The 12,145-nt window shown below is 36.1% G+C and overlaps 1 protein-coding gene across 4 annotated transcripts in view; it reads left to right on the forward strand.

Annotated features, from left to right (window-relative positions):
- Nucleotides 1-2,769: 2,769 nt before the first annotated feature.
- Nucleotides 2,770-12,145, forward strand: part of LOC131162252 (protein PIGMENT DEFECTIVE 338, chloroplastic) — a 30,510-nt gene continuing 21,134 nt past the window's right edge. For 2 of the 4 annotated variants that reach the window (XM_058118554.1, XM_058118555.1), the window contains exon 1: nucleotides 2,776-3,833. In XM_058118554.1, coding sequence (XP_057974537.1) covers nucleotides 2,934-3,833 — 900 coding nt within the window. In that variant the 5' untranslated portion in view covers nucleotides 2,776-2,933. Of the gene's footprint in view, nucleotides 3,834-4,168; nucleotides 4,244-4,345; nucleotides 4,418-12,145 lie in introns of all 4 variants that reach the window. The other 2 variants (XM_058118552.1, XM_058118551.1) reach the window with 2 other exon arrangements.

A 12,145-nucleotide genomic window follows, 5' to 3' on the forward strand; every position in this document is an offset into this window, starting at 1 on the left:
CGTACTGTGATGCCAACTGGTGGAAATGTTCAAGAAGGTGATGATGATCTGCAAGACTCTTAGAGAATAATAGAATATCATCAATATAAATCAAAGTACTATGCAGGATAGGATTGAAAATCCTAGTTATCGCCTTTTGAAACAGTGATGGCGCGATATTTAAGCCGAAGGGCAAAACTGTCCATTAGAACTGTTCATTTGAAATACAGAAAGCTGTCTTGAATCTGTCATCTGGATGGATGCCAAGTTGCCAAAAAACACCTTTTAAATCAAATTTGGAGAATATTTCTGCCTCGGCAAGATGGATGAATTGTGTCCTGGATTTTGGAATAGGGAACTTGTCATCCCTAATGAACACATTTAATGGCTTGTAATCAATAACCAATCTCTTTTTTCCTCTGATCTTTTCTGATCTTTTTTCAACATAAAATGCTTGACAAGCCCAAGAGGAATTGGTTGGTTCAATTAGACCTTTCTTTAATAAAGAATAACATTCTTCTCTGGCAAGTTTAAGATCTAATGGAGTCATTCTTGGATGAGAGGCCTTGGTCGGGCTGATATCTTAATTGAGTTTGAAGGGAATGTGAATGAAAAAGTCTGGGTTTTTCCAGAGTAGATGATCATGAATGAACTGGTCATGACTTTCTGCACATAACTTGAGGAGTTTGTTTTGAATGGGCTAGAAATTTGGGGGAGAATACGTAAGAGAATAGATTTTGTTTGCCTGGGTAAAAGGCTTGAATTCTCTTTTGTACTTAATTCCAGTGGGAAGAATCCTCAAGGTTTTCGAAAGACAATAAACATCCCAACCTAATAAAACATCTTTCTAAGGAAGCAGACTGCCGATGACATGAGTCCAAATGATGCAATTAGGAAGAAGTTTAATCCCAATTTTCCTTTTGGAAATCAAAGTAGTAGTAAAAATTTGATCATTTGCAGCTCTAAAGAATTGAATATGGGAAGACCAACAATTTGATGGTAGAACTTTTGGATTAACCATGGTCTTATGGGATCCCGTATCAATGAATGCAACAGCAGGAATGAGTTTACCATACTTTTCAGGGAGGAGCTGAATTTGAACATGAGGACTTATTTGGGAATCTTGAGAAGAGAGAATATGTTGAATCTGGAAAGTTTCATTTGAATGATAATCATCTTCTGAATCAGAATTTTCTGAATTAGCAAGGACGAGAATAGTTTCTTCAGTCATCTCTTCTTGTTCTGAAAGAACAGATTCAGCATCTGCATCGAGTTCTTCATTCTATAGCTGTTAGGCAAGCTTTGCAGGTTTTGTCCTGTTCATTGGGCATTGTTTTGCATAGTGGCCTTTTTGCTTACAAATAAAACAATGAGGAGATTTGTCATGTCCTCGTCGAAACTTCTTTTTGAAGAATCTGAACTTTTTCCTTTTTTTGGGATCTTTCCTGAAACGCTTGTTAGAACCATAGTCTTTGAAATGTTTCTTCTTCTTAGGACTACAGATGCAATCATTTTCTTTGCATTTGATCTGCAAATAAGGTTTCTTGCATTGCTTTGTGAACTTATGATTCCGTTTCAGCATTCTGGAGAATAACTGATGGGTATCACACAATTTCTCAAGAGCAGAGAGTGCTAGTTGATGAATTTCTCTTAATGAGATATCTCTGAGTGGTAGTGAGAGAGATGCAATATTTCTCTGTAAATCTGGCTGGATATCTTCTGGTAAAGAATTAATATAAACTTGTCTGAGATTATCATCATGAAATCCACTAAGAAGGTAATATCGCCTGAACATCCTTTGATAGTGAAAATCAAGATCTTTTCTTTTTAAGGAGCAGCATCTCATTTCAAAATATTATTGTCTAACTTCATTGACATGAGTATCTGGATCTCCAACGAATTCTCTGTAAAGTGTTCCCAAAGCATAAGAGGCAGTCTGGGATTTAATGAATGTCACTTGTCTGTATTCACCAAGACTTTGAAACCAGTCTCTTAAAGTTCTAGTAAATCTGGATGTGAATTCAACGAGAACTGTTTCTAAAGTATTCCCATGCTAGGAAAGTTGAAGGTCAATCCATGCACCAAATTCACCAATTCGATCTCTCCATTTAGTTGGAGGTAAACCATCAAAGGAGAACCAAGAACCATTGGTTGAATGATGGGGAACCGAATGAGGAGTAGCTGAAGTGGCCTCAGAAGGTTCTTCCACAATGGAAATTGTGGTGTCGGTCTCTTCATGGAATTCCTGGGTTCTGGATGATCCTGGAATAGTAGGAGATGCCATCAACATATTGGTGAGATCAGTAATCTCTTGATCTGAAGAGGAAGATGATATTTCAGTGGAAACATCACTGTTATCATCAGTGGGTGCTTTAGGGACAAAGTCAGCAATGAAAGATGGAGATTGATCAGGTGATAGTAGTGGACTTTTGAGTTTATGATCAGCAGGCTCAGAGGGCAAGTGTTTTGCTGGGATTGGAGATCTTGGAGAAATAGGGGTTGATGGAATGAGAGAATGTCTCTTTGACCACAAGTCAAGGAGTTCGTCTAAACTATAGTTCTTGACAAGTGTCTCATACCAGTCTCCTCCAAAGAATAATATGTTGATCTTGAGTTAGATTAAGATCTGATCAATTAATGGATTAGAGAAGACTATACTCACTTTCATTTTGGTGCTGTTTGACTCATTTTAATGCTTCATGATCGTAAAGGACTTCCTGTCACAGTCAGATCACTCTTCTCAACACAACAAACACTCCGTATGAGCATGCTCATACCAAACCCCTAATTCGTTCCTCGCGGACACGTGACGTGACTCGCCCCGAGGAGAGCCTTTCAGATTTTAGATAACCCTGCCACTGTGTCCAGAAAAAACACCCAGGAAAGACCGCGGCAACTCAATCAGTTCCCTACGCTGTTGCCTGCGCTCATGAGCTGCGTGGCATAACGAGACGATGCAAATCCTTCATTCCTTCAATTCCCTCCCTCTTCTCAACTCTTCTCCACCATTTTCGATATGTGCAGTTGCCATTAACGCCATCCAAGGCAAAGCTTTTTCTTTTCCCCCCAATCTTCCTCTATCAAAAACCTCAACTTTCAGCTTCTCCGTTACTGGGTCTCTTCCCAATAGCTTGTTTTTGGCTGAGGATTTTCCATTTTGCAGAAGTACCCACGTCCCCTTTTGCTCTGCCAGTGACGTTTCCGAAAAATTTTCGAGTACCCAATTGCCCGCGAAGCCTCAAAATGGGAGCAATCAAGAGAGTGAAGAACTTGAGTTGCTGGGTAAGCCCTCTCATGTTCCGGTGGACAATGGATCTTTTTCTAAAGTAGACAACAAAGAAGAGGCTTTAGCGCCGTTTTTGAAGTTCTTCAAGCCTAGAGATTCATTAGAACAAGGAAAAAAAGATGGAGGCGAATCAGAAATTTCTAAGGAAGTTGAGCAGGATAGCGTAATCGAGACATCGGATAAGGTTTCTGTTCAGTATTATGAGCCGAAACCGGGTGATCTCGTGGTGGGTGTGGTCGTTTCGGGTAATGAGAATAAACTTGACGTGAACGTTGGAGCGGATCTTCTGGGAACGATGTTGACGAAGGAGGTGCTCCCATTGTATGACAAGGAAATGGACTACTTGCTGTGCGACGCGGGGAAGTATGCTGAGGACTTTATGCTTCGTGGGAAGATGGGAATTCTGAAGAATGATGATGCTCTGAGTGGTGAGGCTGCGTCTGGGAGGCCTGTTGTTGACGCTGGTACGGTGCTTTTTGCCGAGGTTCTTGGAAGGACGCTCAGTGGGAGACCATTGCTCTCCCCAAGACGGCTTTTTCGCAAGGTTGCTTGGCATCGAGTCAGGCAGGTTCTCTCCTTGCCTTTTTCCTTCTTATGATGGTCTGCATTTGGTGATTTTCTTGATGATTTTGCAATCTTGTTGTCTATCTTCTTATTGGTGTTCTTTTGGGAGCACGCCATCTTTCTTGTGCATAATTCAGATTAGGAGTGTCAAGTTGGAGTCTTTCTTGAAACAGGAACCAGAAAGGAACATTTATCATCTTTCTACAAACCTTTTTTTTTTTTCCTCCTTGCAACTTTTTTGCTGCAAGTGATCAGTTTCATTTTTAATAGTAATCTCTGTCAGATGATTCTGTTCGATGGTTTCCTGTAAAGTCATATGATCTTAGATGTTGTGGGCAGATAAAACAACTAGGCGAACCCATTGAGGTTAGAATCACCGAGTGGAATACTGGTGGTCTCCTTACAAGAATTGAGGTTTTGATATTTTTATTCTCACTCCTCTCCCCTTTAACACCCTCCCTCCCAACCAATCTCTATGGTTACATAAATAATTCCATTTTGGATTTGGATATGCAGGGTTTGCGAGCTTTTCTTCCTAAAACTGAGTTGATGAATAGAGTTAGAAACTTTGCTGAGTTGAAGGAATATGTAAGTTAAAAGCTCCATAACATCCCATGGATCTGCTTTTCCTCTATATAAGGGCATGGATTGCATAATGTAAGAGCTTTTGACCTGATTAGGTGTTCTGAATAAATTATAATTTTCCTTCTCAATTTGTTATGAAGCTATCTAAATTGTAGAATTGCTTCTGACAACATTTCATCTTATAGTTTTTCACACCAGGAATAAAATTTGATTGTAATGTAGGCGATTTTGGCATTTCTATGTATAATATTTCCGTACATCTACTGTCATTAAAATATTAGACGAATAAAAAATAGCATTTGACATGGTTGCCCGGATAATGAATTCCTAACTCTATCAATGACGAACATGGAATGTAGTTTGCACATTTTCTTTGATTATTACTTGCATCTTCTAAAAGGAAATTATCTTCAGCATCAGTTTGCATGTGGGGTATAATGACATAACTCATGTAGGGTATCAAAATAATTTACATAGGGTATCATAATTGCTACAAAATTTTCAGCAACCACATTAATTATAGACAATCAATTATAATACAGCATTATGAAATACCAATAAAAGAAAAAAATTAAAATGAAAAAGAAAATGCAGTGACATCAAAATTAGTCCTGTTTTATTCAACTACTTGTTCAAATATAGCGCGGATAAAAAAAAGGGATGATTAAAATAAATATGCTTACTAAATGCCTTTACCTTCACTTAATTGACTAGAGAATTCATATGTACTCAACTAATCAAAATAAAAGTACGAAGCTTCTCTGGTTTCAAAGAATTCAACTAAGAACAAACCAGTTCCTACATTATAACAAAAGCAAATCAAATGCAGCTTCAACGCTTAGTGTGCTCTCTTGGATTCTTCACTTAAAAAATCTAGGCTCCTCATTGTGACTCTCTTCATCTGAGGTATTTTTTTCTCCATTATATTATTTTTTTGCTAAATTTTCTCTACAATATAAAACAAAGAATTATGTTTTAGTATTTGATTTACATATATTTCTGTTATTTTCTCCAGTTTAAAATAACATCCACCACATTAGTGGGCTACTGAAATAGCATCCACTATTTGCCTCCCCCCCCCCACAAATGTGCTTTGAGCGCTAGAAACAGTATTGACGAGCACAACACACAATCTATTAGCTAAAACTTTAGAGATAATCTTGTACACGCTAGAGACAAGGGTAATAGGTCTAAAATCCTCAGCTTTAATAGATCTGGACTTTTAGGCACCAAGGCCGAAAAAAGAGTAGTTAATGCTCTTACTCAAAACATTAGACGTATAAAAACATAGCATTCGACATGGTTGCCCAAACAATGAATTCGTGAATCTATCAATGGTGAACATGAAATGAACTTTCCACTTCTTCCTTGATTATTACTTATTTCTTCTAAAAGAAATTTATCTTCAGTTTGTCAACCATTTTCCACCTGGGGTATCATAACATAATTCATGTAGGGTATCATAATAATTGACCAAGATTATCATAAAATGCTACAAAATTTTCAGCAACCACATTTAATTACAGAAAATCAACTATAACATAACATTATGAAAATGCCAACCAATGAAAAAAATTAAAATGAGAAAAAAAATACAATAACATCAAAATTAGTTCTGCTTTATTCAACTACTTATTCAGTTATAGCATTGATAAAAAAAGAGAGAATAAAAAAAAAATCTGCTTACCAAATGTCTTTACCTTCATTTGATTGATTAAACAACTCATATCCACTCTAACTAATCAAAATAAAAAGTAAGAAGTTTCAAAGCATTTAACGTAGAACAAACCAGTTCCTACAATAAACAAAAGCAAATCAAATGCAACTTCAATGCTTAGTATGCTCTCTTGGACTCTTTCACTTCTAAAATCTAGACTCTTCATTGTCACTTTCTTTATCCAAGGTATATCTTTCTCCATTACATATTATTTTTTTTACTAAATTTTCTCTACAATTTAAAACAAAGAATTATGTGTTAATTTTGATTTACAAATATTCTTGTTATTTTCTCCAATTTTAAAAAACCTAAACTCCAAGTTGAGTCTTTGTCCAAATACTTTATGCTTTAAAATTTCGCAAATAGAAGCCTCATGTCAAATTATTGTTTTAAATTTTTATATATAATTTGTTGATGGTTCTAAAAATTACTTTCTAAACATTTTAAAATGGATCCGGATTGAGTTGGCTGGTTAATTCAACCGGGTTCGACTAGAATGGGGCACCTGTCTGGGGTGACTGCTACAACCTAGAAATGGTGTGACCTAGTGGAAAATTGGGAGACTCAATGCAAAGAGCGGGCTCAAATGGTTGACTCTGTGTTGGCATCATCTTCACCACCCACAACCTTTTTTCCAAAAAATTCAAAAGAAAAAGTAAGTTTTATGCATGTGCGTGTGCACACACACAGAGGCATTGATCCACCAGTTCGACTCAATCGACTCAGTGGCCTTGCTGAGTAGATCACTGGTGTTCAAACTTTGCATTTTAAAGTAGAAAGGGATTCACAATGCTAAGTACTGTTGCTGCACCACAACTAGCTTCTAATTTTTCATGACTATTTAGCTTCCTTATGATAGCTTTTCATCTCTTCTATTATTTAACTGATATATAATTCAATTTTATTAGCTTTATTCTAATTTTACTTTTTTCCTTCCCTGACTATTTAGCTTCTTTATGATAACTATTCATTTCTTGTATTATTTAATTGATATATATAATTGAAATTTATTTGCTTTCTTAACATATTAAACTTTTGTAATATGTAATATTAGGGATTAAGCAGACATATAGTGAGCTAAAAGATGCAGAAAGACTCAAGCATAGAAGTAGCCCAAGCTGCAAATGGTTATTTCTAAGTTTTTTCTAGATGCAACATCATATTGTTGTGTTTGCACTTGTTTTAAGAAAGTTATGACAAACCAATTAATTGAACTGAAGTTGAATCCAACTCGTGTTTGAGAATTGACTGCTGTTCAACCTTCCCAGCATCCTTAAAGGAACTGCAATTGTGGACCTAGCCTCGAATATAGTTCTGCAATGAATCTCCATAGACCAGAGAATTTCAAACTTATTTATCTCATATAAAATCAACAATCTAACAGATAGTGCATTGATGGTTCAATCTGTTGAGCTGATCTGCTGATTAGTATCAGGAAAATTCATTGAATCACCTAAAGTCAGAGAATATTAATAATTATAAAGTTGAAGAACGATTAACTAAAATACAATTAATATTATTAGAACACTCACAGGTACATGTCATAGATGCTATTGAAATACAGATAATATCAACTTTAATAATTACCTTTGCCATTTAGAAATAGATGCTGTTAAAAATAGTGTGCACAGTGCGAACTCATTCTACACACTATGGAAATTCATGCACAAATTAGACCATATAATATCATTTTAAACATACAAATATGACAAATCAAGCCTTTTTATAGGCTTTTTTTTTTTAATACTAATAAGGGAACAATCTCTATACACTCTCTAGAGCATAATAGCAAATCCCTATCCCTGTCCCTAATTAATGAAACACAATAGCAAATCTCTAATTGATTGACGCCTTGAAGTTGTCATCAATTAGTGACGCTGTCTATGACTAATGTTCAAGTTCTAGCCTTTATCACCAACATTTGTCAAGGAGGAGAGGACATTGCTCTGAGTTGCCAATGCCAATGAGCCTGAATCATAGTCATCAGATACTTGAATCACCATCAACAAGACGTGATTGGAGCTCTATTATTGCTATTAAGCACGCCATCAACATCGTTGCAATTGTCAACGTCAATGAGTCTTAATCTGACGACATCAATCTAGTGGCGTCATTTGATACTTCATTGCCATCAAAGAGCATTGGCTACAACGTTGTTGTTGCAGTAGAGCCTCACAATTGTCGTTCGTCAAATCAGCCTTGCCGGTCTTCACTTGTTAGCCTAATCGCTATGGTAACCCTACGTTATTCAAATTTTGAAGCTTTGATTAAAGAAGCCAGCCCATTCAATGAAGCATTTGTAAAATCTAGTTCACTTTAGTCAACTTGACCTCTAATAAGACCATATTGAGTTGCATGAAATTGGTCATATTCTTAAGAATAAAAGGGTGATTAAATTGGCATTGAAAAAGTTCAATTCTAAGATGAGCAAGGTTGACTCTATTCTTGGCACTTTTATTATCAATCATTGATCCTAATTATTGTGAATTGGAAGGTAGGTATTCCTTTCAACCTTGAGATAATTAAGGAATTTACTATTAAGATTGAAGAACCAGTGTAGGAGATAATGGATGCCTTATAATTGGAGCTTGAGCCCAGTGAGTTGTATTCACAATTCCTAGTAAGTTTGCCAGCTGTACCTCCAATGTCTTTTTCATCAAGAAGTATTATTTCATTTTGAAGCTGGGATATTACATTGATCTCCTTCAAGCATCGTCACAAGTTGCATTTTTCATCTATTAAATCTTGAATTGAATCCATTCTGATTTTTATTCCAAGTTAGAGATTTTGCTTTGTAACTATTTATGCCAACTTTATCATTGTCATTGCCATAGCCTTAGCATTGTCCATTCGTTTGTTGACTTTATAACGTTAGGTGTATGAACAATTGCATCCTTCTTGGGAACTGTGGATACTCCCTTTATTGGTCAATAATGTATATCAAGTCTTAACACTCTCAAGCTATCAAAAATCAACTACCAATCTAGACTTAAATTAATTTTGTGAGTATTTAGTGTTGGTATCATCTCGTGAAAATTTTTTAGCCCTTTGCTTGCTTGATTAAAGGTTAATCCCTTAATACCCTTTGATCATCACACCCTTAAGTCTATCCCTTTGATTAATGGGAAATAGACGACTTATCTTGTCCCCTTCGATACACTAAAAGATTGAATCCTTTAAGTCTCTACACTCTTTTTGAGGTGTGTCATAGCTTCAAGGTTTCGCTGCTTTGGTGAAAAGTGCAATAAAAAATGTAGAAAATTCTTGTTCACTCCTTCGGTGGCCCAAAGGTAAGGCTAATGAGCCAAGCTAAGCTTTACCATGTTCAATGTTGTTTATTAAAATTTTAATAGGGCTTGAGCTCGAGCTGAGCTTAAACTGAGCTTGAATATACTTGCTCAAGCTTGTTCATTTAACAAGAAAAACCCCTACTAACCCATGCTCACGAATGGTTTGGTTCTTTTGGAACCTCTCATTGTGAGATGCGGGAGGATCTTAGGGTTTTGATAGGCAAAATATGAAAAGGGACTCTTTGAAAATAGTATAGGTTTCTTTCCCCTTGCCAAGCTAGTCTATTAACATTGGGTCTCGGCCTTATCATTGTATTCACGTTATGGAATTTGGGTTAGTTAAGTCCATGCCCGAACAACCCAAACTTTTAGACTAAGTAAGTCTACTATGGTCAATTGAACCTAATTTGACCCTATTAAAAAATTTTGCCTAACAGGCTTACTAAACGAGGCCAACCAAGCCTATAATTGAGCCACTCACGAGCATTGAGCTCGCTCATGTTATGAGCCTTGAAACTGGGCTTGAGAATTGCTCATTTATGCATTGAACAAGTACTAGTTCTTATTGAACCAAGCTCCCAAGCTACTTATGAGTTTGTTTTCACATAATAAAATTGCACAAAAAAAAGAAAGAGATTTTAAACTATTGAAGTTTTCATTGAGATTTCATTCTCCTTTATAGTCAAAGTTTTTGTTGAAAATTCTCGTTTTTTTAAACACTCTTTAGGAAAACGTTTTTAGTATATATTCATGAAAATGACCTTAATAATGTCTAGGGCACTTAGGATTTTATCTTAAAGCCAAGCCTAGTTTCTTAGGAATTCCAATATTCCTTTTTCTAGTTTGATTTATTAGTTTCCTAGAACAATAGGGAAATACAATCCAACAATGGGGGGTGGACGCCTAACTTTTTCACCATTCTATAACCTAGTTTTGGAATCTAAAAAAGAATGAAATTATGGCATAAATTGGAGTGGCCTCTTTGTTGGAATTTTTTTTCATATATATATATATACATACATACATACATACATACATACATTTATTTGATTTTTTATTTATTTTTCTTAAGAATAAAGTAATAAGTTTGCCAACCCCCATCATTTTAAGAATCAATAATAGGCCTTGCAAGCCAGTGGTTCTCACATATGCTAACTGCTTCTTTGCAATACTTTTGTTTGAACTTTATTTGGGAAGCTTGTTTAGTTTTATATGATTTGTACCATGCCTCATGATGATATATGTGTAGCTTGTTCAAAAATGAGTCCATTGCATTGCCTAGAAAACAATTGATGTGTCTATGGTGATGAGTGTAGTGTTTGATGTTGGGTTCTTTCCCTAGTTTGTTTTCCTACTCATTATGGTAGTGTACAAGATAAGAAATCAATGATTCATTAATTGACAAATACATTGTATTGATGATGTGGTCTAATTTATGAAACAATCACCATAATTATATCAATGTCTGATTCTTTAGATTGCTTGTTAAGGTGGCCAATGGGATGCAAAGGAAAAGCCTTATTAAGAACTTGGGAGTAGGCTTGGATTGGTTTGTCAAGGATCACAAGCAAATTTGGCAAGGTGATTACAAAATTTTACTAGACTGTTAGAGAAGATTGTAGACATAGTGATTGGATTGGAGTCTTATATCTCCCGGTCGGGGGGGGGGGGGATAAAGCTCTTTGGTTAGAGATGCCTTCAGATATGATTTATGAAATTAAGGGGTGGTGTTTAAGATGAGTAATACTCAACTTGAGGACCTTGTGGTTTTATTATTACTTTTGTTAAGGAGAGGTAATTAGGAGGATGTTATGGGGTTAGTTTTATCATAGTGGGGTGGTGGCGCAAATAGTGTGAATTCTACCTTTATAGAACTTACTCCTAAGAAGGATTGGTCCAGAGGGTAAGAGATTTTAGGCCTAGGAGTCTAGATTCTAGTCTTCATAAGATTTTAACAAAAGTTTTGTTTAAAAGGCTTGGAGAAGTTTCGGGGGATATGTTGACTTTGGCTTAGTCTTCTTTCATTAAAGGTGGTGTTGGTTGCTAATGAGGTGGTTGTAGATGTTAAAAGGAGGGGAGTTTAGGGTGTCATTCTCAAATTGGATTTTGAAAAGCCTATGACATGATAAGGGGATGGTTAGAAACAATTTTGGGTTTGTATGGAGGAATTGGATTAAAGGTTGTTTGTTTTCCATTGCCAGACAACCTAGGGAGTGCTTTAGGGCTTCTTGGGGTTTGAGGCAAAAGGGGTTCCCGTTTCTTCACTCTTGTTTATCTAGCCGGTTGATGTGTTAAGTGGATTTTTTTCTCTTGAGGGTAGTGTTAAGAAATTTCAAAAGGTTTTTACTTTGCTAAGAAATATTGAGAAGATTTCGAAGAGTGGGGTGGCATGTATTTGTATGGAACATGGTGATTTAAAGGAGTTCATGGCTTTAGCTGGCTGTATTTGTTTGCCTTAGCCTTTGTGTTATTTGGGTCTTCCTTTAGGGGATAGTCTGAATTTGTTGCTTTTTGGGGTCCTATGGTGGGTTGAACTTAGAGTACTTGTTCTTAGGGGATCCATTTATTAAGAGAGTGGTAGATGGTTGGAGGGGTGGAAGAGGGAGTGTTTTGTCCTTAAGGTGTTGTATGTCTCTTTTTAGTACATCCTTTCCAATATTCCTATTTATATTTTTTTCCTTTTGTTAAGGGATTGGGCAAATTGGAAGGCCTTATCACAATAAT

The sequence above is a fragment of the Malania oleifera genome, chromosome 8 (assembly GCF_029873635.1).
Source record: "Malania oleifera isolate guangnan ecotype guangnan chromosome 8, ASM2987363v1, whole genome shotgun sequence".
NCBI classification, from domain to species: Eukaryota; Viridiplantae; Streptophyta; class Magnoliopsida; order Santalales; family Ximeniaceae; genus Malania; species Malania oleifera.